This window comes from Cyprinus carpio, chromosome A17 (assembly GCF_018340385.1).
Source record: "Cyprinus carpio isolate SPL01 chromosome A17, ASM1834038v1, whole genome shotgun sequence".
Taxonomy (NCBI): Eukaryota; Metazoa; Chordata; class Actinopteri; order Cypriniformes; family Cyprinidae; genus Cyprinus; species Cyprinus carpio.
In genome coordinates this window covers 5,991,578-6,017,047 of record NC_056588.1, presented here as the reverse complement: position 1 = coordinate 6,017,047, position 25,470 = coordinate 5,991,578, and the positions used below count along the sequence as shown (strand labels likewise).

The following is a 25,470-nucleotide window of genomic DNA, read 5'->3' as shown; positions in this document are numbered from 1 at the left end:
TATATATATATATATATATATATATATATATATATATATATATATATATATATATATATATATAAATGGATGGAAAACAGCATTATATCTGCTCAAGTATTGAATGTGTACCTGCATACATAAATTTTCAAAATTAATTGCTGCAAAATAACACACGACACTGTTTCACACCGTTCAGTCTTGTGTTATGGGGATACTTTATGCACTGAAAAATATATCAATATTTTTATATTATATTATGTTGAGTTACTTGGTTTTAAAAACAGCAAACACTATGTTTTTAAATAAATCTTTTAAATTGTTGATTTCTTACATTTTTATCATCTCATACCCTTTTCCCAGTTTTCCTGTCCACATTGTTTTAAATTAATATATTTTGTGTATTGCATGAAAGTGGTTATATAATTTGTGGTGGATATGAACGTAAAATAACTGTTTATTCTGTCCTGATATAAGCGGTTGCTTTATTGCTTAATGCGTGTCAACTTTATTAAACACGTTGTAATATCATATAATTATAATATAATAAATTGAACTGTTATAAATATTTGCTATTTATTAAATAATTTTTATTATTAAAATAACGTTTTTTATTGCAGAAATATAATTCAGTACAAAAGAAACAAATAATACAGAACAAAGAACATAGAAAGGAGAGAGAAAAGGAAAGACAAAAGAAGAAAATATCACAGTAAAAAAAAAAAAAGTTATATGAGATGTCATCAGGGCTTTTTAATCAGAGGAGACTCTTTGAAGTGTAAATGTAGACCAGAAGAAAATATTTTGCAGTTGGATTTAAATATAAGGTATCTAGCTATATGGATATCATACAAATAAAGTTTAAGACATCATCTAACTAATTTTCAACCAGTGTTTTGTATTTTGGATCAGTGTTCAAGGCCCTGCATTCTCCCTCCTGGACACCTGGGTGCAGCAGAACATTTGTCGGGAAGAAGCAGGCGCGCGATTCGCGTTGTTGCTTCTGCGAAAGCCTTTGTACGTACAATACAACAGTGAAGATTGAGAGACGTTTAAAACACCAAGAGAACGCATGAAATCCCCCGTTTGACAGCTGACATTTATCTTTTCGTAAGTATACATTTACAACTCTCACGCAAATCTCTTTCAATGTAAAGCATCATTTCCTCTCTGTTCTCTCTCATATGAAGCCTGCTAGCGTTGTGCTAATGCTTAACGCGGGTCTGAGTACGAGGCTGATGATCAGTAGTTTCGTCCTCAGTTGTCATGGTAAAACCATTAATACGCGCTCATGAGCGCACGAGATCGCCTTTTTAAAATATACTGGGTTGCGTTATTAACATGAAGGAGTAATGCAATGCATGCAGGGAGTCTGCAGCAGGCAGCTCTCAGTGCAGATTCATGCAGCGTGTGCACGTGTGGGTTGGTTTTCATGGCAATACCGCTGACACTGATATTGAAATAAATGGGTATATACACCAGTGAGGGTCATTTTAGTTTATTTTGAGCTGTGTATGTGTTCTAGCTGCAGACCTGCACACCTCTCAGTCCTCTGTGACGTCACAAAGGTAATTCAACCAGGGAACCGGAAATACGTCATTTTCTGCGTTAGCCCCGCACCTGTCACTGAAGAATTTTGCATCAGACTCTGTTGACTCTTACCTGGGCGATTGTGTTTGAACTAATGGGTGATGAGGCTAAACGCCGGCGGTTGTTTAGTAGGAGTTAGAAGCGAGTCTATTCGTTTCAGCAATGTCAAGTATTGTATGTTCAGTTAGAGAGTGCCATAATAATTGGAAGAAAAGACTAGGGTTTTGTCAGCAGGAATATTTTGAACATCGCCCTCTACTACGAGCTGAGTGTAGCTGTGGAGCCCCGTACAACCTGCATCCACCTCCAAAGGAGGGTCAGACTCTGAGGCTCTGGATGAAGGCTTTGAAACTGAAAAACCACCCAGATGTTCTTTTGTATGTTCCTTCCACTGTGTGGATAGAAAACCAACAAAAGAGCATCCCTACCCGGGATGTGACTTGGTTATGAGGCTCCATTGAAGAATCCACGTGGTGTGCTAGTCAGGTACATCAAATGATCTGTTATCAGGCTCCTGTTTTTACACTGGTTTTTTATAAAGTATGTGTGAAATTTGTAGCGATATTAACAGTATTAATGGCTAAAAGCAAATCCTGTATCGTGGATACACCTGTTCTTACCAAGGACTCTATTTAACTACTAAACTATTGACATAAAATGGCCCTTCCGTTATTTTATACCTGATAAAATCTTTACAATATTCAAAAAGCCACAATGAAACGGTTGTAGCGATATATTGTGACGTACTTCAGAGTGAAACAGATTATTGAAAAATAACAATGTCTGTCCCACTTTTTCAGCACTCTTGGTTCCGGAAGTGTTTTCTCTTATAAGAATTTTTAAAGAGTTATGAGGCATGAACCAAACTTACCAGGTGAATCACAAGATTACAAAATATTTGAAAATCAGACACAAAGACAGGTATAAGACTGTATACTTAATGGCTTCAATGAAGAAAAGAACTACAATCCCATGAAGCATTGCAAACGACAATCAGAATAAAAATAGTGTAGTAATACATTTCTAAAGATATATATATATATATTCACATATTATGCAAGTAGGGAGATTGACACTGACACATTATTCACAATGCTTTATCACAGGTGCTAAACAGTTATTTTGGCGTGATTTGCTTGTTTTGATTCTAAAATTGGTAGAAATTTCTTTGCAGAATCATGGGTAATGTAGTGTCTTTCCAGGATTTGTGCTGTTAATCACATTTTTTTTTTTTTAATAAGTTGAAATAATGTGGCCTGATGGGTTCAACAAAACAGTTGACCTACATTTTCCCCCCTCAATAAGTGTCCTGAATATAAATGCGAAACTATTTCCTGTTGACTACCGTCATCAACTGCTTATTTTCTATGTATATTAGCATTATTTTTCCTGTTTTATATGCTGCTGTTTTATTTTTTACAGATATACAACTATGTCGGTGTAATTTACCATGCAGAAACACTGCACATTTCCATTTTCTTAAATGTAATAAAACTTGACTCAACTGCAATTGTGTATAAACCCTTGCATCTTCATTCTTCTTAACTAGAAAAATAATAATTACTATAATTTTGCATTAATTTTATTCATAATCTATTCTAAGTAGTGCGTTCTTGACATTTTCAAGCTGTTTTGCTGTGCTAAATATTGACTACAGCGTTTTTTTCGGTTCCAGCAGTGAACCCACGTAATGTCACAGAGATGGAAGTGTGAACATGAGGCTGAGAGTGCAGGTTTGCTGTCAGATTCATTTGGATCTCTATGGGTTTCATATGGCATGGGAATGAATAAGCTAGGCTTCAGTATAAAACTAAATATGAATAGGACTCAATCACTGAATGGATGGAAAAGTTTGAGCAGATGCCTGGTAGTGTAAGTGCTTTGGCATGTGTTATTGTGGTATTCCTGCAGCTTGCACATATATATATATATGTCTATATATATATTATATATATATATATATATATATATATATATATATATATATATATATATATATATATATAGATATATATTCTGTCCTGTGTTTTCTCTCACTATCCTTGTCAATAAAGTGCCAAAAATTACTATTAAAAAACAAACAACAAAAAAAAAAAGCTGCATGTATGCTAGTGTAGTTGGCAAGTCCTGATGAGTTGACTTAATAGAGTTACATTTCCCCCCCCCGCTGGGACTTAGAAGACTACTCTCCGTTACATGATACACCATCTTATTTCTGAACACTTAAACCGCACAAGCTATTTTGTTGACATTCTTTTTCAATTTCAAAGCTTATGATGCATTTCATGTGTTTTTGATTTATAATGTTGGGCAGTTCACAATGCAACTTTTTATTGGAAAACAATCTATTAACTTTGACCATTAAATGCATACTTTTTATAGATGGCAGATTACTTCAGTATTTACGTGAATTTTGTAATACATAATTAAATGAATAAAACTAAAATCATTAAATTAAAATTAATTATTTATTTATTCATGAATTAATATATTGCATAATGCAAAGAAGTCTATGCAATAGTTGTTAATTATGAAGTCCTGCAGAGTGACAGTCTATTTTTAAACTGGTGTTTTCTTGGGGATCCTTAATGAAGAGAAGCATGCAACTTTCAAGAACAAAACTTAAGAGACGGGTAAGTTTCACCGTGTTATTAAAATAAAGATTTCACTGTTTGTGAAACTGTCAAAGTAGATTAAATGTCAAGTTTGACATTTTATTTATTTGATTTCCCAAAAGAACATAGTGGCACAGAAATGACATACTTCACCTTTAAATAGACTTTGGATTCAGTTGAGTAAGAAAAAAGAGAAACAGAGAGAAAATTAACAGCATTATGAAGGGAGTAAATTCTGAGAAAATTGAAAAAGGTTGTGGTGATACACAAAGAGCTGTAACACTTGATATCAACTTATTAAAATATCATAGGTTGTCATTTTATGTAATATTCACATTGTTTGTGTTTCTGTAAGATACCAAGGAATAAAAAGAATAAGCTTCTTTTCTCAAAGTTCAAAATATCTTTTGAACTTTCTGGTCATCAAAAAATATTGATCATGGTTTTCACAAAAATAGAAAGCAGCACAACTGATTTCAACTAATAATAATGAAAATTATTTCTTGAAAACCAAATCAGTATATTAGAATGATTACTGTTCACAAGACACTGAAGACTGGAGTAATGACTGCTGAAAATTTAGCTTTGCCATTACAGGAATACATAAAATACGTGAAAATAATATTTCATAATATTAAACAAAAAAGTGTAGCTATAATTTCTTAGCCAGAGGCCATTGTACAAAAGAAAAGCATTCATTTATGTGTGGATCATTTACATGTTTTTTGCCAGAGATCTCTATTGCTCACCCACATTTGACTCATTCCATGTTTGTTGTCAGCTCTAATTTTGTTTTGCTATTTATTTGAAATATGAAGTTAACCGTAAATGCAGCTGGTACGTTTCAGTTATATGTATAAAACAGCCAGTTTCACTTTGCATTTAAATGTTTTTAACATTTAATTTTGACGTTTATTTTATTTCAGTTGTCTTGAAAAATGAATGTTTTTTTTCCTCTTGTGAATGTAGAATTACTATTCTGTATGAAATGTGTTTTGTAAATAAATTTGACTTGGGAATTAAAGTCTGCATTTTTCTTGACAATTTCATGCTGCAGTCACAACAAAACAAGTTTGTGTTATGTCAACTGACCTTTTGTTCCTTAAATTTTATCTGCTATGTTGATATCAAAACTAAAAATTTCACTCCTTCCTTGTCTTTTGAATTCTAGAAAGTCAGCACTCTGTTAGCGTATCGGGCCAAATGGACAAGTCATCAGGTAAGAAACCAAATACCTCAATTTCACTCCACTTGAAGCTCCATTTGGCTTTCTTTTAGTCAGTTTTTATTAGTTTCATCTTGCATGTTGGTGTATTAAATCATCTTTGTTTTTTCTATATCCTTTAGAGCTTGAAATCAAAACATCTGCTGATCAGGGTGAGAGCAGCAGTGGTCAGCCAGTGGATGATGAGCTTGATGGACTTCCAGTCTTTGGAACAGATGAAGATGACTGGGAAATAGACAGTAGCTTTGCTCAGAAAGCTTTGGAACAGATGGAAAGGAACAGTGATGATAAAAACGAAAGTCAAGATGGAGTGCCAACTAGTGGTGCAGATGCAGGTGAGTTTGAAAATGAAGTTACTGTGCAAACTGGCATATGCTAAAAGATTTCTGCAGTGATATTAGGTCTGATTGACTAAGTGTGTGTAGACACAAATTTGTGCATGAAATCTGCATCCAGATTTTCACAAACAAATCATAATTCACCCATATCTTTCATAATAAAATTTTTAGGAAAAACTGAAACCATATGTAATATTGGGTCTGTATAAAATAGTCCAAATTCATTAACATTGGCATGGGGTTAAGAACAAATTTATGTGCATATACACAAGTTGTTTTTTGTGAAAATTTCAACTGTGCATAGAAATACAAAGTAATCCATGCCATTAGTAGTGAATGAGACCCATTGTTTTTAATATAATTATGCAGTAAATCATTATTTGGTTTTTAAAGGAAGTAGTTCTTTAATGTGAGTTAACTATAAATCAGAATGTAGTATAACTTATCTGGACTCTTTTAAAATTGGGATCCTTTTTGACTATGGAGAGAACAGCTCATCTATCAATGGCTCTTCAGAAATGGATGAGGAAAGAGCAAAGGTTTCTGAGGACACCCCCGTGACCCCTTTATCAGACACTATTATAGGTAAAACTTGAAATTATTTTAAATATAATTTATTTTCAGTAATTCTGCTGTTTTTTTGTTTTGTTTTTTTTTTTCCCCTGAATAATTTACTCTGGTATGAGTACACTGTTTTTATGATGAGCTGGACGCCATGTTAAGATAATTATGGAACTGCATATGTGAAAATGCTACTTTTGTCCTCCTCTGTCAGATATCCAAGACATACAGTCTGAACTTAGAATTGAGTCATCGCGAAGTGATGCTAATGTAAGTATAGGTGAAAAACATTGACAAGGTGTTTTAATAGAAATGTGCACTCAGTTGCCACTTTATTAGTTCTAAAATATTGACCCACTTTTGTTCCCAAAACATCTTAAAGGAATAGTTCACCCAAAAATGAAAATTTGCTGAAAATATATTCACTGACATGCCATCCAAGATGTAAATGAGTTTGTTTCTTCTTAGGAACAGATTTGGAGAAATTCAGCATTACATCACTTGCTCAGCTGTTTGGACTCAAATTCTTATGGCACTCATTCACTTCAGATCCATTGGTGAGCGCATTATGTAATGCTAAATTTCTCCAAATCTATTTCAATGAAGAAACAAACTCTACATCTTGGATGGCCAGAGAGATGAGTAAATTTTAAGCCAATTTTTAATTTTGGGTGAAATATTCCTTTGCATTAGCGAGCATATGTACTGGTGGGCCCAATAAAGTGGCTGCTGAGTGTATGTGGTCCAAGGGGAAGGATATTTTTATTCCTATTTCCCAATTTTGGCTGCTTTTTGTTCCTAGTTACAGTCGGAGCCTCCTTCTGAATGCACAGACAGAGAAACAAGTTACTCACCTGTAATAAGAATTAAGGATGAACCTATTGATGAAGAATACGATAAAGCATTGATGCCCCAGTCCGACATGAGCCGTATTAAACAGGAGCTTGACGGTTCTGAAAATAATGAGAATGAGGTAAGATTTGGTCTTGTTCTGTGCTGTTCAATTTGTTGTAAAAACATATGTCATGTGTAATAAATGACTTTTGAATCATTTCAGGCCTCCTCTGCATCAGATGAACTGAGGATTAGCTCTGTTTTCTCTGTCAGTGGAAACAGCAGTGATGCAGTTTCTGGTGAGTGCATAAAGATTTCACTTTCATCACGTCACTGTTTAACAACAGCTTTACTCTTACCATCAGTAATAACTGCGTGGCATGGGGTCTGGGTGATATATCAGTAATTTTAAGCTTTTTGATGATTTGTCGATAAAGATCTCAATATTTATGTATTTGCTTAAAAAAAAAATTCCATTCAGTCATGTAATAATCAAAAATATTTACCTATACCCAAATTTTGGATTATATAAAAGACACAAAAGAAACAAAAATCTCTTACTCTTTAAAAAAAAAAAAAAAAAAAAAAAAAATGATGAAATGCATTGTTTTTAAAAAAAAATTATACTCGCCCAAATCTTTTCAAAGATAGTGTACGTATTCTTTTTTAAACATTTTTGATTTTTGCACAATTTGTTACTCCCTTATGGGTTGAATTGTTTTTTGATAAATGCAGATTGTGAACTGTTTTTGTTAGTACACTATGATGAAATGCATTTAATTTTTTTTTCAAAAATTATACTCTCTCCAGTCTTTAAAAGATAGTGTACGTATTCTTTCTAAAACATTTCTGTGCATAGAAATTAGTTTTGAATCAGTTCTTTGAAACTGACCCTTTGAACTGATTCACAGAAATTAATCAAACTTAACAACTTTTGTTATTTCATGCAGCATCTATGGCACCCTCCCATGCATCGTCATTCTCAGTAATGTCCCAGAATGCTGCTACACTCAGAGGAACTACTATACTTCTGCCAGCCCAATCCCAAACTCCGCTTCAGCTCCGGCTGCAGCCCAAGACCCAGATGCATCCTCGTATCCAGACTCGCTCCCGAATGCAGCCGCCCATGATGCCCCAAACTCACCTACAGCCTCCTCCCCAGCCACCCCAGGTCCATGCTCCTCCACCCACAGTGAGGATCTGCTGCTCAGGCTGTTCTAAAGTCCTCCAGAAAGGTCAAACGGCATTCCAGCGAAAAGGCTCCAACCAGCTCTTTTGCTCCACCGTGTGTCTAACTAGTTTCAGTTTACCCTCAGTTCAGTTTACCCCCATTATTGCCCCGAAGAAAACCTGCCACCTCTGCCTTAAGTGAGTTCTAATGATTTATATATACTTTGTTGTTTACTATATAATGAATCCATGTTCTGTCACTTTATTAATTGTAGAGATAACTGAAAAAAATGTGTTTGAAGGAATAGTTTACCCTAAAATTATGTTATTTACTCACCCTCATGTTGTTCCAAACCTATTGTCTTTCTTCTGTGGAACACAAATGAAGTTAATCAAAAAATCTAAGTTGCTCTTTTCCACACAATGAAAACATATAGGGCCAGATTTACTAAACAGAGCAAATGCATCTCCCAATTCCATAAAAGGGCCAATGGGAGTGGAAAGTTTTGCAGGTGACCTTCTGACAATGTGCAAATTAATAAACACAGCCAGCTCATTTTCATAATGACCATCGCATACTCCCAAATAGCAGGGCTTTAACCTCAAGTAAATCACCATAGTAAATCACATTGCATGATTTATTTAAATACTCTCCTCCCATTAATTAAAAGGGACACTCCTACAAATGCACATGCAATAAGGTAAGCTGCAAAAATAAAAAAAATTGTGTCCAAGCCTTTTCGTTGCTGATTTTTCACTACATGTCATTAGTAAATCCTGACAATAGTTTATTTAATGCCAAAAGAGATCTTGTAATAATGCAGTCTTTTAATAAAATCTGACCCATAGGGATCCATAGTCGTTTTTGGAGATCATTTTGTGTGGAATACAACAGCTGAGAAAATCTAAACAATTACTATTATGTTCCAAGGAAGAAAAATGTGAATTTGGAATGACAAAAAAACATGGATAACGTGAATATTTTTTTTTTTTGGATGAACTATCACTTTAAGACAGAACAGCTACCCATAAAAAATTGATTATGTTTTAAATATTTGGTTATGCATAATTTAATGCAATTATACAAATGGTATGTGATCATTTTTTATAATATCTTTATTGTTTCAAAGGGTCATTGTCAATTTAAAGGACTTGATAACAATCCCCGTGGGCTCTATGAACACACTAAAGGAATTCTGCAGCCAAGCTTGTCTAAGTATTTATAAAAACAGATATGAAGATGCAACTCCAGATCTATATACGCAATGCGGCGTGTGTAAGCTGGTCAAAGAGGTAAGGCTTAAATTATTCACAATGTAAATTTAGATGAAACAAACATTTTGTTGTTTTGATTTTTGTATAATTTGTTTCTCCCTTATGGGTTGAATTGTTTTTGATAAATGCAGATTGTGAAGTAGGTTTATGTACATTATACATTCAGTTTTTGGAATAAAGAGTACGAAATGTTATTTTCAAAACCAATCAAAAAAAGACATGGGTGAATTACGGCCCTCAACATGGTGTAATCCTGCCTGAGGGGCAGTTATCTTGAAAATGCTTTTTTGCGCCATTATCTTGCGTTATGAGCTAATGAGCCTCTTGCACAATTTGATAAGCTTTTGAGAAGCCAAGAGATTTTAACAATCATAAATTGAGTACTGAGTATGTTCATTTAAAAAAATAATCTCACCAGAGAAGTGTAAATAAACCATAGAAGGTAAATTAAGCCATGTTGCCCATAAACTGTTCCCCGCCGACCAGAGGGCAACAGTTGAAAGAGAGAGTGGACTAAGTGTGGGGTCCAAAGTGATTTTCATAGCCCTTTTCCTCACTTTGGAGGTGTAAAGATGTTGGAGGTTGGACAGGGGGTAACCAATAATCTTCTCAGCAGTCCTGACTGTCCGTTGTAGTCTCTTGATGTCTGATTTGGTAGCTGAACCTAACCAGACAGTTATGGATAAACACAGGACAGACTCAGTGATGGCTGTTTCAGCAGCTCCTGTGGCAGGTTGAATTTCCTCAGCTGGCGAAGGAAGTACAGCCTCTGCTGGGCCTTTTTAGCAATGGAGTCTATGTGATTGTCCCACTTCAGGTCCTGAGAGATGGTGGTGCCCAGGAACCTGAATAACTCTACTGTTGCTACAGTGCTGTTCATGATGGTGAGTGGGGGGAGTGCAGGCGGGTTTCTCCTGAAGTCCACAATCATCTCCACAGTTTTGAGCATGTTCAGCTCTAGGTTGTTGTGACTGCACCAGACAGCCAGCTCTTTAACCTCCTGTCTGTTAGCAGACTCATCTCCGTTGATGGTAGTGTCATCTATCAAATTTCAGGAGCTTGACAGGTCTTTTGCAGTGCATTCATTCGTATACAGGGAGAAGAGCAGTGGGGAGAGCACACATCCCTGAGGGGCACCAGTGCTGATTGTGATTCCTGGATGTGAGTTTACCCAGCCTCACTGTCTGTCTGTCTGTCAAGAAGCTGGTGATCCACTGACAGATGGAGGTGGGCATGAAGAGCGTGGTCAGTTTGTCTGAGAGAAGGTCAGACAGGATGGTATTGAAGGCCAAACTGAAGTCTATGAACAAGATCCTTGCGTAAGTCCCAGGTCTATCAAGATGTTGCAGAATATAATGCAGTCCCATGTTGAGTGCATTATACACAGACCAGTTTGCTCTGTACGCAAACTGAAGAGGATCCAGCAAGAGTCCAGTGATGTCTTTCAGATAGGACATCACCAGTCTCTCAAAAGGCTTCATGACCACAGACGTGAGAACGTCTGTAGTCATTTAGTCCAGTGTTTTATTTTTTATGTAATAGACCGGAATTATAGTGAAGCGTTAGAAGCAAGAGAGGAATACACAGCTCTAGTGATCTATTGAAGATCTGTGTACCTTTGCTCCATTTCAGTTATTTGTTCAGCCAGCTGTTGCAGCGCTGAGCTCACACACACATCTGGAGGAACATACACATTTGCAAGAATGAAAGAGGAAAACTCTCATGGCGAGAATAAAGAAATAATTGTCCTCTGACTTTAACGTGACATGCTGTCTTAAAAACGTAACACTTATGATGTGAGATGCTGAAAACTGTCACAATTCCTGTGTAAACATCTCTTTCACTGCAAGGTCATAGAATGTCAATGCAACCTGGAATCCATTCAGTTAAATGCAGTGTTTAAGACATGAATTGTTTTTCTTTGCATTACAGATTCAGCATGAAGTGACTCATCTTGGTGCTGTGCACAAGCTGTGCAGCGATGTATGCTTTGCACGCTTCAGATCCTCCAGAAACCTCTACATGAGCTACTGCGAGAACTGTGGCAACTGTACAGCCTCAGGAAACTATCACCTGGTTCAGATAGAAGATAGTATTAAAAAGTTCTGCTGCACCGAATGCATCTCTAACTACAAACAGGTACCCCAACATAACCCGAATGAACTTGCTGTTCTTTGCTCAAGCTGTGTTGGTTATTCATGGTCTGATTCATTCATTTTTACGTCCCGTGGGATATGCAGATTTGAATTTGACTTGTCTCCCAATCCTATTTTCTTTCTGCTGTAACTTTACAGTCAATAGAAGTGAAAAGCCCAAAAATATGTTTTAAAAACAAAATAATTTTGCTGTTGTTTTTCTCACTGTGTTGCAGAAAAGTGGCAAGAGGCTTCACTGTCCCTACTGCCAAGATATCAAAAATATTGAACAAATGATGGAAGGGACAAACATACAGGGTGTCACAGAATTCTTCTGCTCTCAAAGATGTGTGGCCCTGAGTCAAGCGTCTCCCAGTTTGACAGGTAAATATTGTGTTGTAACAGAGCACCAATATCCTCTTCTGCGTGTCACATTTCATCCCAAAATCAAAAGGGGATTTCAAAAGTTTGAATTTAAGTTATTTCATAACTTGTTAAAAAAAAAAATCATTTATAAAAAATTCTCAATCAGTTGTCTTCAATGTCTAAAAAATACTTTGTTTTAGTAAAAATATAAATGATTCAAAACAATGTCATGAATTATTTCAAAGTTAAAAGAATTATATAAAAAATTGCACTATTGTCAATGTGTGACATATTCTTGATTAGGTTTTATGAGATTCACCTAAAAAGTGTTTTCTTGTGCTAATCTGTCTTTCTCTGCTCTTTAGGCACCTCTTTCCCATGCACAACTTGCAAGAAGCTAGCCGTTCCTCAGTATCACCTTGCCATTTCTGATGGGTCCATCAGGAACTTCTGCTCATTAGATTGTGTGGGCAAATTCCAGGTGTTGCCTTCTTTCTCTATTTCCAGTATTTTATTATTATTATTATTATTTTACAAATGTTTTTATAAATGTGATGTGATGGACATTGTGTCCATCCACATTATTATATATACTCAATGTTCCTTGTTAAAAGAATTATTAGATTATGTTAGTTTGTGTAGTCTATACACCTGTTTGTTTATATGTGTAAAGCTTCATTTGCTCTCTTTCCTCCACACAATTATATTGGTCTTAGTAAATCAGATGTGAATTTTCATTTTTTTTTTCTCTCTATAGGAGAAACTGAATGCATCTGTACCTCATAACCAGATGAATGGAAACTCACATGGACCTCAGCCTCAGAGCGCTGCACCACCTCGACCCATCACCGACCATCTCCAGCCCACTCAAACTTCATCCAGTGTTCCTGCCCCAAACCACAACCCTCCCCCACCTTTTGTGCCACCATCCAATCAAAATCCAGTTCCAACTTACGTGCCAACTCCTGGTGTGGTTAAATCACAAGACACCCAGCAGCAACGGCCAATCAAGCCTCCCTCGTCCTCTGACACAGTACGGCTGATGTGCAAACAGTGCCAGAATCATTTCAGCTCAAAGCCTGAGGTTTTCCAGTTCAAGGTACGGCTACCAAAAATAGTCACATGAGCGAGAGTGACTGAATCAGTGGCTCTGAATCACAGCCATACTGATACTCAGAAAAACGGCACAATTACAACACCTCTGTAATAAGCTTCAGACAATATTGGGCAGACAGTTAATTATTTTGTGAAATTATTCTTTGTAGTTTTTCAATCATATTGTAAAAAAGTTTTCCTTCTCTTAGGGTCACGCAGGGTTGTTCTGTTCTCGAGCGTGTTGCGACACATACAAGAGGGAAAGCAGCGTGAAAGCTTTGTGCGAGTACTGCAAAATAGAGAAAGTGGTCAAAGACATCATCACATACGAAAAGCAGCCGAGATCTTTCTGTTGTGAAGGTTTGTGAAACATCTTTACTTGATTCGTTATGGAGCCCCACACATGACATGGTGGAAATTTTATATCATGGACACAAATTAAGAACTGGTTCCTACTAAAGTGGCCATGATTTACTAATTTGTTCCCTCGTTTTAGTAAATCGTGGCCACATTGTATTCATTTGTTCCCTTGTTGTAGTAAATTGTGGTCACAATTTGCTCATTTGTTCCCTCGTTTTAGTAGTTTAATCAAAATTGTTGCAACAATGTACTACAACGTGGGAAAGAATTAGTAAATTCTTAATTTTAATTCTTAAAGTCTTAATTCGTGGCCACGATATATATTTTTTCAGAGCGCTAACCTTCCGTTCTCTCTTGTGAAACCTACGCGGAAGTGACTAAAACTGCAATTCATCGACTGGCCACTAGAGACTGGCTCCAAAAGGGAGTTAATCCCATAGACTTCCCAAGCTAAAAATGCCCAAATTTACAGCAGAAAAAAATGTGTTTACAGCCTGGTACAAAAAGTGGGTTTGGTCTATATAGCTAATTTTGCCCTTTATGACAATTGTGAGGGGGTGAATTTTTTTTATAACTCTTCCGTTTAAATTACATTATGCCTTAAAGTTCGGCATAATTAAGGGAGTGGCCACTTGAGTGACAGGTGGATCGCCACTGCTGTCACCGTCGTCGAGCTAGGTGGCCATGGTTTCTAGGGGTGGGAATCTTTAGTCAACTCACAATCCGATCCAATTCCGATTCTGGGAGTCACGATCCAATTCTAGAACGATTCTTGATCTACTTTTCCCCCCTTATTAACTAGTTATTTTACCGACGTGAGAATCTTAAGATGGCAATGGCCCGCTCTGCCCACTTTGAGCTTCAAAAACGCTCTTCAGAAATCTACGGATGACGTCACGGACACTACATTCATGTTTTTATACAGTGATTGTTTTTTTTATACGTCGTGCGGTTTTTTACAATCGGGTCACAAAAACAAAATGGAATTTGTTCTGTTCTGCTCATGTGATCTTTATTGTTTGGCTTATTATTGGTCTTATATTTTTACATTTCTTGGAATATTTTAATTTTCTTGCTTACAAAAAAACTATTCAGTTCATGTTTTGGGTGGCCACTCGATATACAATGTAAAATCGTGAAAAAAATCAAGTTGAGAACTTTTCGATGTTTATGGACTTTTCGGTGTTTATGCCTCACTTTTCCACATAAATTCACTTGTCTTTCATTCATTCTTCTTTTATAGGCTGTAAACTGCTTTTCAAGCATGACCTTGCAAAACGACATGGAGGTCAATGCAGGGTTTGTGCCTACTGCCAAAACATGACCCACAAAACCATTCAGAACTTCTTTGGGGGCAAACTTGAGGAGTTTTGCACAGAGGAGTGCATGTCTCTCTACACAGTGCTCTTTTATGAGGTTAGAGAACATTTATTTGGGATTTTAGCTGTAGCTGTTCTTTATTTCTTTAAGAAAGCCTTACAGTCATCTGTGGTTGGGGTTAAACTTATGCTTTTGTATGCAAGATATACACTGTTGAATTCCTCATACCCCTTTTTTTAATTGTTACTCATTTTTGCTTCATTCCTGTATGGATTTTATCAGATGGGCAAGTGTCATGGCTGTAAGAATCAGGGCTCACTAAAGGAAAGCCTCGTTTGGGATGGAACAACAAGACATTTCTGTAACCTGTCCTGTCTGCTGCAGTTCTGTTCAAAGTGCATTACCCCTCATCAGCCAGCAAGCAATGGTAGTCACCATGTAGTTCTATATGTAAAACTGTTGTAAAACTATATAATAGAGCTACCAGTTGGCATTGTGTTTAACACATGTATTTATTTAGCGGAATGAAACCTGTCGATAAAGACCATTAACAAATTTAAGAGTTTAATGTCATATGTACTGTAAAATTTAATGATCAAAACTGGTTTTTTTATGAGATGACTCACTCTTGTTGCATCATCATTAGGTACTGTGTCTAACACCACTACAGTTCAAGCTCCATTATCTCTGTCGAAAGACATGCCTGTAATTGGTGGTGTGGTGTCGCTGGCCTCCACATTACCGGGAAATACTGCTCTCACAGGTATTGCTTTGATGTGTCTTTAAATGGAATCAAACTGCTAAATCTTTTAATTAATGTTTTAATTATATTAATTTTCTTTGCAGGAGCTCTACCTACCTCAAATGCCAGCTCAAAAAACATTGGTGAAGTAAGTACTGATGTACACATACTTTGTGTTACAAAGGGTTGTATAACATACACACTACTGTTCAAAAGTTGTTGGGGTTTTTGACTTTTCTGCAAGAAGCATTCAGCAAGGATACATTCAGTTTTATCAGTAAATATATTTATAATGTTGCAAAAGATTTCTATTTTAAATTAATCTAACTTTGTATTTCTCATAGAATCCTGCAAAAAACATTTATATGCCACTTTTCTCTATACAATGTGCTTCACACATTTTTGAAGGAGGAAAGTTTTATAACTTTCATAATAAGAAATGTTACCTGAGCACTAAACCAGCATATTAGAATGATTTCTGAAGGAGCATGTGTCACTGAAGACTGGAGTAATGCTGAAAATTCAGCTTTGCATCACAGGAGTAATTTACATTTTGAATTGTGATAATATCACTGTTTTTACAGTATTTTTGATTAAATATTAGAGACTAGAAATGCCCCAAACTTTTGAATGGTAGCGAATGTAAAGATGCATTTATCAAAGGTGACTGAAATAAAAGTTAAAATAACTAAGGAGAAAAACTTTTTACAATTACAAAGTAAATAAAACAATTCAAATAAAACACATACTTACAAATAAAGGTGTTTGATATATTAGTTTTTGATTCAATTTTGGTATTGCTATTGGCAACTGAAATTGTGATTTCATAAAAACTTTGCATTATGTGCTGCTTTTTGTCAAAATGTGATGTTTTTGTTTTTAGCCCTTATATGTAATGATTTTTCTAATAGGCCAGCACACAAACCGATGCTGCAGTGGCTGCTATTCCATATCGAAGAACGCTGAAAAACAAAGCTCTCATGTGCAGACCTATTACTGAAGAGCAAGGTGTCCAGTGTCAGCCTGAGCCACCAATAGCTCCAATTTTGGGTGAAACAGGTCGGTCTGCCTCACTTTTACTGTCACGCCTGCCAGAAGTCCTTATGCCATACAGTAATAAGCAATGTAAAATATGTTGAAATGACATAGTGCATTTATATTTTCTCCATCCTCAGTGATTGATGAAAACGGAGAGACAGTGAAGCTGGTGCCAGTGCCGGTGCCCATTCCAGTGCCAGTCTACATCCCAGTGCCAATGCATCTGTACACCCAGTACACACCCTTTCCAATGGGCCTACCTCTACCGGTATGTCATCTTTGTAATTACCTTCAATTATTCTGTGCTATAGTTTAAAGCTTATCTTGAATCTTTTTGTGCTGTTACCTCCCAGGTGCCTGTTCCCATGGTCATCCCTGGATCTCAAGACTCTGCCGAACAGAAAGACACTAAATGTAGCCTGCCTGCTCAGAGCTCAGTGGAAGACGACGATGTGGAGAAGGGAAAAGACAAGCCTGTGTCACACGGTGCATAAACATTTTATTACTGTTGGACCTTTTGCTTATCCAAATAAACTCCTTAAGTACTTCAGTATTTGATTGTACGAGGATTGTTGTCTTGCTCAGACCAGGGCAGCACTTACAGTGGTGATTTGGAGTCAGAGGCCAGATCAACTCCCTTCAGCTGGGCAGATACTGAGGATCCTGGAGTCAGCGTGAAGCCACTGGTGCCATTGACGGAACTAGGGAAGCCGGTAGCTGCTCCGACCACGTCTTTGTCATCAGAACAGCCAGATCTGGAAAATGATTTTCCTCGCTGTATGTAATGTGTTAATTGATTGAAATATTTCGTTGCAATTAATCTGTTATTTTTTCTTTAGTAAAACATGCCAACATTTAAAAATATGTGCTTTTTGTCTATATTTCTCAAAACTCAGAGACTCAACTCAGTACTAACTTAAAATAATTACTTTTTCATTTTTCCAGCACTTTATGGACATAGCATTTATTTTATAGCATGTTCTGATGCCCTTTTCATTCATGTTTGAACTAATGTGGGTAATATTTAATTCTTGATGAGTTTTGATGATAATTAAAAAACAAGTGATATTTTTGGAATACAGTGCATGAAATGTCCCTGCTGCTACTAATGGTGCTTTTCCACTACATGGTACAGCATGGCTTGCTTTTGGGGGGTTTTCCACTTTGTACAGTACCTGGTACTTTTTTCAGTACCACCTCGGCTGAGTCTAAAGCGGTACTAAACTGCAGTGGAAACGCAAACCGAGCCGAGCCGTACCATGCACTGGAAAAGCACCATAATATGATATTAAACAACGACACAAAACAATTATCACCTCCATCAAAAAAAAAAATAATATCAGAAGATGTTTTTTTATAAATAATAAAAAAAACCAAAAAAAAATTATAACACACATTATGTCATTTCACAGCATCAGCTGACCCTGGATCAGCTAAAGAGAACAGACTGGTATTGACACTGAAGAGACGTAAGAGGGGCAGAGACAGCCACCCTCCCAGGAAAAGGGTATGTAATCTGACAGAATCAGATGCCGGGCTTATTGAAAAGACATTTGTCATGAACGACAGAATGACAGAAAATCGGCCAGAGTCTGAAGTGTGAAGTCTGTTGAAGTTGGTTGTTTCCCAACTTTTAGATGAACGATAAAGACTGAAGTGTTTCCAAAGTCTCTTGTCCAAATATGAAGTCTCCAAAAAATGATGGGTTTAGAAGTCTTAAATGTCTTGTTTTCCACTTGAAGTAGTTATCATAATGGTTCTGAAAGTGTATGGTTTGGTAAAGACTCAATTCATGTCAAATGACAAGTTGATCAGTATATAATTTAGGAGCACAGTAACTGCAGAGAGACTGTTTCTTTCTAGAAAGCTTAGATTTTTAAACAAGTTTTAACATTTAGGATCATTTGGCTGTATCTGTTGTCAAGATTCAGGACTGTTAAATGTTCCAAAACATTTGTATCATTTCTTGCATTGTCATGCATTTTAAAAATGATTTACGCTCGGTGGATTGATTGATGTTTTTAATTTGTCAATGGCAAATCACAAGGCTGTTTCGTTATTCTTCTATCAAGTTTGTTTTGTTGTACATAGAAAACTTGTGGAAAGTTCTATAGAGAGATGTCTTTTTGGGTATACAAGACGTTGTGCAATAACCATTCATGTTCACATGGAGATAAACAAGTGTAATTGCTGTTGTCGAAAATTGGGTTATTTGTGGACTGTGGACATGAACAAAAAAATTGTATTCTAATTAAATTTTGAATGTTGTGGACCATTTAATAAACCAGAATGAAAAGAAATCAGTCAGAGGAATCTGTGTACATCTGGCTAAATGAATTCAATAAAATATTTAATTGAATAAATAATGTCATTGTTGTCTCTGGAAATAAGCAGTATTGTTCATGCCAAATTGGCTAAAAAATGAATTAAAAAGCAGTAAGAAAAATATAAATCCAGCTCTGGTTTTCTATATGCTATAAAACAAAAAGAAGGTAAATTAAAGTTTTTATTAAACTGATAGTTCACCAAAAAGTCTAATAACATTTCATTTGTGGGTGATCCATTCTTCTTCTTATTTAGGTGTGTCATGTGCTGAAATTACACATGTAGATGTCCCATCATCCCCTACAGACCGTCGCTCATTACAGAGCTTTACTGGGTTACTGACAGAAATAAGATCAGATCTTAAAATACCGGCTCCAATTTCTATGTGAGCTTAGCTTAATCTAGGAAGAATTGGTCCTTGTTTTCATTCTCCTTCTTGCACTTGTTACACCACATGTAAAAATGAGCACTGAAAAAAAATCGAAATGTGAATGATTTTTAATGATTAAATCCATCCAGATTCAAAGATTTGATGATCTCTGGGAGGATTTTCAGAACAGAATCGTGGTGGAAATTTGAAGTGTCAGTGACGCTAGAGAAGAATTCGTAGAGACCTCAAAACTGCCACCAGAAATCTTCAGGAACATTCATTTTCTGACAGGAAAGAAAAGAACAGGGTGCAGTGAGATGTGTGATACAGTCAGATGGCATTTGGAAGGTTCATATCCCTCTGGAGGGAACCTGGCAAAAAGGAAAGTCTAGTTTGTTTAAAGTGTGAAGCAGAAGCTCTTTAGAAAAGAGAGCTGAAAGATACCAAGAAGTTCGTACATAACACCATGCAGCCAATTACAATGAGACTGAATGCAGGCCAGATGGGGACCGAAGATGCTGGAAGTGAAGGAGAGGATGATGGAGGAGTGGTTGCCATGGAGGCTGCTGCAGTTGAAGAAAGTCACCATAAAAGGAGATGAATGTGTCGGCATCTGTCAAAGTGTTTTTTTACACATTCTGAAGTGTCTGCGCATGCTTTACTAGAATTGAATGTTATCGTTTATGTTTAACTTTGTGTCAGGCTTTTAAGTATTCTTCCTCCTGAGGCATCATCTTTGGCTTCGTTCATTCCTATTCACTTGATGTATTTGTTTATTTATGTTTATTATTTCTGTTGAGAATTTAGTGTAAGCCTTTGTTTATATTATCATCATTATAATTGTATTATTATTTGTATTATCAATGTAGCATTGACATTTTTTGCAAGTAAAAGTTTTATTTTTATGTATGTATTTATTTAAATAAATGAGAAAATGAAATGTACAGTAATTAGGGGTCATTGTATTAACCTGAAATGGTTTATTTTTCACTAAAGATTGGTTCACTGTACATTTATCCTGATTATTACACAACTAATTACAAATTAAGAAAATAAATAGACATTAAATATTGACTTGAGTTGATTTGAGAGTTTTTGTTCTCTTGCTTGTAGATAAGCTTCGAGCATAATTTAAAACAAACAAAAATCATCCTAATAACAAGATGAACACTAAAACAATATTAATTTATAATATTTATATAATTTTAATATATAATAAAATATAAGAAGATATATTTTCTATGGACTAGTAAACTATCATTTTTTATCTACAATGTAATTTATCTACCTCTATTTTAAAAGGATAGTGTTCCAGTGTTATTTCAGTATTTATATAGTAATATAGTATTTGTTAATATTTTGAATTAGCTTTTATTTTTATATTTTCAAGTTTTATTTTAGTTTGCACTTTTTATTACTTTTTATGTAATGTTTTTAAATGATTCAAATTTTTTTTTTTTTTTTTTTGTAATTTTAGCACTTCGACTTTTATTATTCCAAAGAGCCATGAAACAGCATATTTTCAGATATTGTGTACTCCGTTTTTTAAATTATTTTTTTTTTATTAGGTTTAATCTTTTAATTGTACTTTCATAAGGAAACTTATAAAGATCGTCTAGTAATAAAAAATGTGTTTTTATGTCTCATTCAGGGTCGTAAGCGATCTGGCACCGATACACCGGCCGGTGTTTGGCTTAGTTCCTCCAGCTCAAAGCTAAATCAAATGTACGGAGTCAAAGCCTGGGCCAGCTGGGTGAGAATGAAAGCGGGACAGAGCGAACAGGAGCAGCAGTCCCGTAAGTTCACACATATGGGTCAGAACATGGAGTCTCTACCTCTCCGTCTGCTTCATGACTCGCGCAGCGTGTGTCATTAGTAAAGGTCACTGTCACAGTTAGTGTGTGACATTGCACTGACCCACCATGTGTCTTAGCAACTTTTTCTTCTCCCACTGTGTCTAATTCAGGAGGCCCCATGACTGTGAAGGAGGATTTGTTGCAGTGCACTTCTGCGGATCTCAGTTACGGTCTGTGCCGTTTCATCAAGGAGGTCCGCAGGCCGAACGGCGAGCCTTATGAACCCGATAGCATTTACTACCTGTGCCTAGGCATTCAGCAGGTTTGACCTTAAAAATAAATCATTTGCTCCTAAATACAGCTTGATCTGTTATTACATCCTAGCTTCAGATAAATGTTATTATATGTAAATATTTTCTTTTTTGATAGATATGTTCTAATAAGCATTTTCAGTGACGCATTCTGTCTCGACTCATTTTTTAGTGTCTGCTTGAAAATGAGCGTCTTGAAAATATCTTCACGGATTCACTCTATAGTCAGTTCATCAGTGACATCACCACACTGCTGAAGGACTGGGGAAATATGTTGCCACCTGGAGGTAACTGTCCCAAAATCATCTTTTTTGTCATTGATTGTCAGATATTTAGCCTATTAACAAAACCACAGTGCAGTAAATTAAATGCTAATTCTGGACACATCATCCAAAAGCTTATATTTTATTGGTCAAAAATAATTTTCAGCATTAATAAGCACAAACCTCAACTTATTTGTATGAACGGCATCATATAAGAGTCTAACTGTTTACACGTCAAGCTGATTAGCTTAAAGGGATACTCCACCCCAAAATGAAAATTTTGTCATTAATCACTTACCCCCATGTTGTTCCAAACCTGTAAAAGCTCTGTTCGTCTTCTGAACACAATTTAAGATATTTTGGATGAAAACCGGGAGGCCTGTGACTGTCCCATAGACTGCCAAGTAAATAACAGTGTCAAGGTCCATAAAAGGTATGAAAGTCGTCGTCAAAATACTCCCATCTGCCATCAGACATGCAATCTGGGTTATATGAAGCGACGGTAACAATATTTGTAAGCGAAGAAAACAAAAATAATGACTTTATTCAACAATTCCTTTGTCAACAGTCTCCTCTGTGTCTCTTCATATCACCGTATGCTCTTTTGTGCCATCCCCGCCACAAGGATGCGCTGTATTATTTTAAATCAAAGCTTAATACATGTAGAAACAGCGCATCCTTTTGGTGGGGATGACCCAAAAGAGCACGATATCCGCATAGCCAATCCTAGATCTTAACTGAGCAAATAAATCAACAAATACATCACACCCACTAAAACTGCAGACGAAGCGTCGTCACATGTGGTTGCCGCAACCCCCGGCTGCTCCTTCGTCGAATCCGCCAGCCGTTCCTCGTGATAGCCATTGGCTGCCGCTCACTCAAGCCGCGGGCCGTTCCTCACTCTTTTCAAGGACAGTCTGGCGCTTCTGACTCACGGTATGTAAGTAGGTTTACATATGTAAAGGATTTGTCACTGATGATTCAAACGCAAATTTTGAGCAGTGTAGAGTAGCACTTGGTTTTATGTTTATGCGGTGCAATATGCAATGTGTAAAAAGACAGTATAAGTCATTATAATCAGCAATTATGTCCCCACTGGATGCAACAACTGCCTCGTTTGTAATGGGTTTGTCGTGTCATGCCAGTGTTCTGTCCGGGACACGCCATAACAGTATATGTTGAGGGGCGTAACATTTCTGTCAGACACTTGAAATATTCGGCCAATCGCAACGCCCTGGATAGCTGGCCAATCAGAGCACACCTTGCTTTTCAGACCGATGAGCTTTGTAAAAAACGATGTGTTTTAGAAGGCGGGGCATAGAGGAGAAACAATAATGTACAGTATGTGGAAAATAATGTGTTTTTTGAACCTTAAATTCATTACACCAAATACATCAAATAATGTTCTTTTTAAAAACACCATATAACAACATCAATAAAACACAACTAAATAAATGCAGCCTTGGTGAAAAACATTTAAAAAATCTACCCAACCCCAAACTTGGTACAAAATTGTCCCTGGTACAAGATTTAAAAATTCTTTTTTGTTGTGAATAGGATTTTAAAACAATCATGACGTCTGTTTTTCTGTTTCTTCAGGATATATACACTCACGGGTCGAGGAGGAGTACCTTTGGGAATGCAAGCAGTTGGGCGCTCTGTCTCCTATTGTTCTTCTCAACACGCTGCTGTTTTTTGGAGCCAAGCTGCTCAACCTCAAAACGGCTGAAGAGCATCGACGCCTTGCATTTTCCAATGTCTCCCACTGCTCGAAGACCACCAAAAATGGCATGACCGCTTATCTTCGTTTCAGACTACCTGGCAAAGAAGAGGAAAAGGACAAAAAAGGTGAGGGCTGTGCTGAAGATGCAATGGTCACATACTGTAGAAATCTTTACAGAGCTTCTAGTCAGGTGAGCGTGCATCTGTGCTCATAATATTTCTCGATTTGTGTTAATCGAACATCAGCACCAGCTGGTAAAAGGAGGAGAGAGGAAGAGACGGTGGAAGAGGAGTTTTTGGAGATGCCCGAAAATGTGGAGAACCCCTTACGTTGTCCTGTCAGACTCTACGAGTTCTATCTCTCAAAATGGTAAGTTTAATTTTAAAGGGATAGTGCACCCAAAAATAAAAGTTGTCATGATTCACTCACCATTATATAATTCCAAACTTGTATGTTTTCAATGGGAACATGTTCAATAAAAGTGGATGATAATTTTTACTGTAAAGTCATCCTTCCTCTTCTAAAACAGTTAAACTTCCATCTCATTTTGTGTTTTACAGAAGATTGCAAAAAACACTCATTTGATATTTTGGAGTGATCTATTCATTTAGTGTAGTTTATTACTCTCTTCCTTTTCATATCACATTTTTGTGACTTTATTTGAATTATGCAGATCCTTGAATGATGCAGCTTGAGTTTTGCACACAAAATGAGCTTCATTCAAATTGCTTTTGCTTAGAGGAAAAGAGCACTTTTTCTGGTGCTTTGAGTTGCAAGGCTTTATAATGTTCATTCTCTTGTATATCCACAGCTCAAACTCTGTGAAGCAGCGTCCAGATCTTTTCTACCTGCAGCCCGAGGCCTCTTGCCACCCTAGCAGCCCTGTGTGGTACTCAGCCCAGCCACTGGATAGCATCATGATGGAGAGCATGCTCACACGTATCCTAGCTATACGGGACATTCACCTGGACTCTAAACATCAGCAAAAGGACCTGGACTCATCAGATGAAGAAAGCTCTTAATGAAAACCTACAAACTTTGAGACCTTGCTTTAAAAAAGAGCTCAAGAAAAAAAAAAAAAACATCATGAGACATTTAATGACATCTACATATTACTTTTATTCAAATGGGAATGGAATACAAACAGAAATGAACAAAACTGAAATTGTGCACAAGCTCAACAGACATTCCTTAAATCATTTATTCTATCATGAATGTTATAGAAAATGACTTTACCATGAATTGTTTGGTTTTTAGTCACAGTAGATATTGTTTCTCAGTATTTAGTATTATTTAGTGAAAGATTTTTAAGTTTAAACATTCATCATGTCATTTTTGTTAAACTTTAAAATACAGTATATATGAATTCTCATATGTATGACTGGTTTGCTTCTGGTACGATTTATAAGGGTTGCCCCTGATTTTAACCTGCTTTCTACACAACGGCTACTTTTTCACTTATTGACATGTAAAGAATCATTCACACTGAAAAAAATTTGCAGCCACAAAGTAATATTGGTGATTTAAGCAACTGTTGGCGATGCTACAAATTTATAATAACACTCCACCATGAGAGGACAGACAGTTAAGATAGAAATCCCATTGCATTTTAATGGACAAAACTTAACATATTCCCATGTGTATAAGATGCACAGAAGAAAAAGACAATTTTGAATGTTAGTATCTGCTGAAATGAATTTTTTCTAGACCACAGATATACAGGTACAGATGGCTTCAAAACTCTCTCTGGCAGTTAAGACCTTGCTTGGTTTCTGTAATTAGATGTCTCACTTGTAGAAAAGATGTTTATGCCACGTTTATGAGCGTGATGCATTTATGGAGTCAAAGTGTCATGTCTCAGTCAATAGAGGGCAGTCCTGCTTTCTTAGTTCAATTGACAGGGCAATAATAGGGAATCAAATAAGCAATGTTTAGCTACATGATTATGCTGATATTTGCACAGATAGATGCAGCGCCAGCCTACGATGTAAAGCCAATTGTCATTCGCTACCATGGTAACAGAGACAAGAGCTGTTGCT

General features: G+C 36.3%; 1 protein-coding gene across 2 annotated transcripts; it reads left to right on the top strand.

Annotated features, from left to right (window-relative positions):
* Positions 1-913: 913 nt before the first annotated feature.
* On the top strand, positions 914-24,991 carry LOC109065119 (zinc finger MYM-type protein 4-like). 2 transcript variants are annotated; one of them, XM_042773704.1, is made up of 29 exons: positions 914-1,089; positions 5,356-5,403; positions 5,532-5,744; positions 6,234-6,332; positions 6,523-6,578; positions 7,111-7,281; positions 7,366-7,441; positions 8,093-8,510; positions 9,443-9,605; positions 11,520-11,726; positions 11,959-12,106; positions 12,454-12,569; positions 12,846-13,187; positions 13,393-13,543; positions 14,787-14,959; positions 15,146-15,290; positions 15,534-15,626; positions 15,710-15,753; positions 16,517-16,664; positions 16,781-16,911; positions 16,997-17,129; positions 17,229-17,420; positions 18,056-18,150; positions 20,990-21,134; positions 21,305-21,456; positions 21,618-21,732; positions 23,308-23,556; positions 23,677-23,800; positions 24,243-24,991. In XM_042773704.1, the coding sequence occupies exons 2-29, from the start codon at positions 5,388-5,390 to the stop codon at positions 24,451-24,453; spliced, it is 4,326 nt and encodes a 1,441-aa protein (XP_042629638.1). In that variant the 5' UTR covers positions 914-1,089; positions 5,356-5,387; the 3' UTR covers positions 24,454-24,991. The 2 variants fall into 2 exon arrangements, with proteins under 2 accessions (XP_042629638.1, XP_042629637.1); XM_042773703.1 differs by having other exon boundaries at positions 15,510-15,626.
* Positions 24,992-25,470: the final 479 nt, after the last annotated feature.

Bases quoted from the DNA above. Each gene is read 5' to 3' on its own strand.
- LOC109065119 (XM_042773703.1), top strand. The intron at 12,107-12,453 runs GTAAATATTGTG...TCTGCTCTTTAG, and splicing joins AGCGTCTCCCAGTTTGACAG to GCACCTCTTTCCCATGCACA. The intron at 21,135-21,304 runs GTAAGTTCACAC...TGTCTAATTCAG, and splicing joins CGAACAGGAGCAGCAGTCCC to GAGGCCCCATGACTGTGAAG.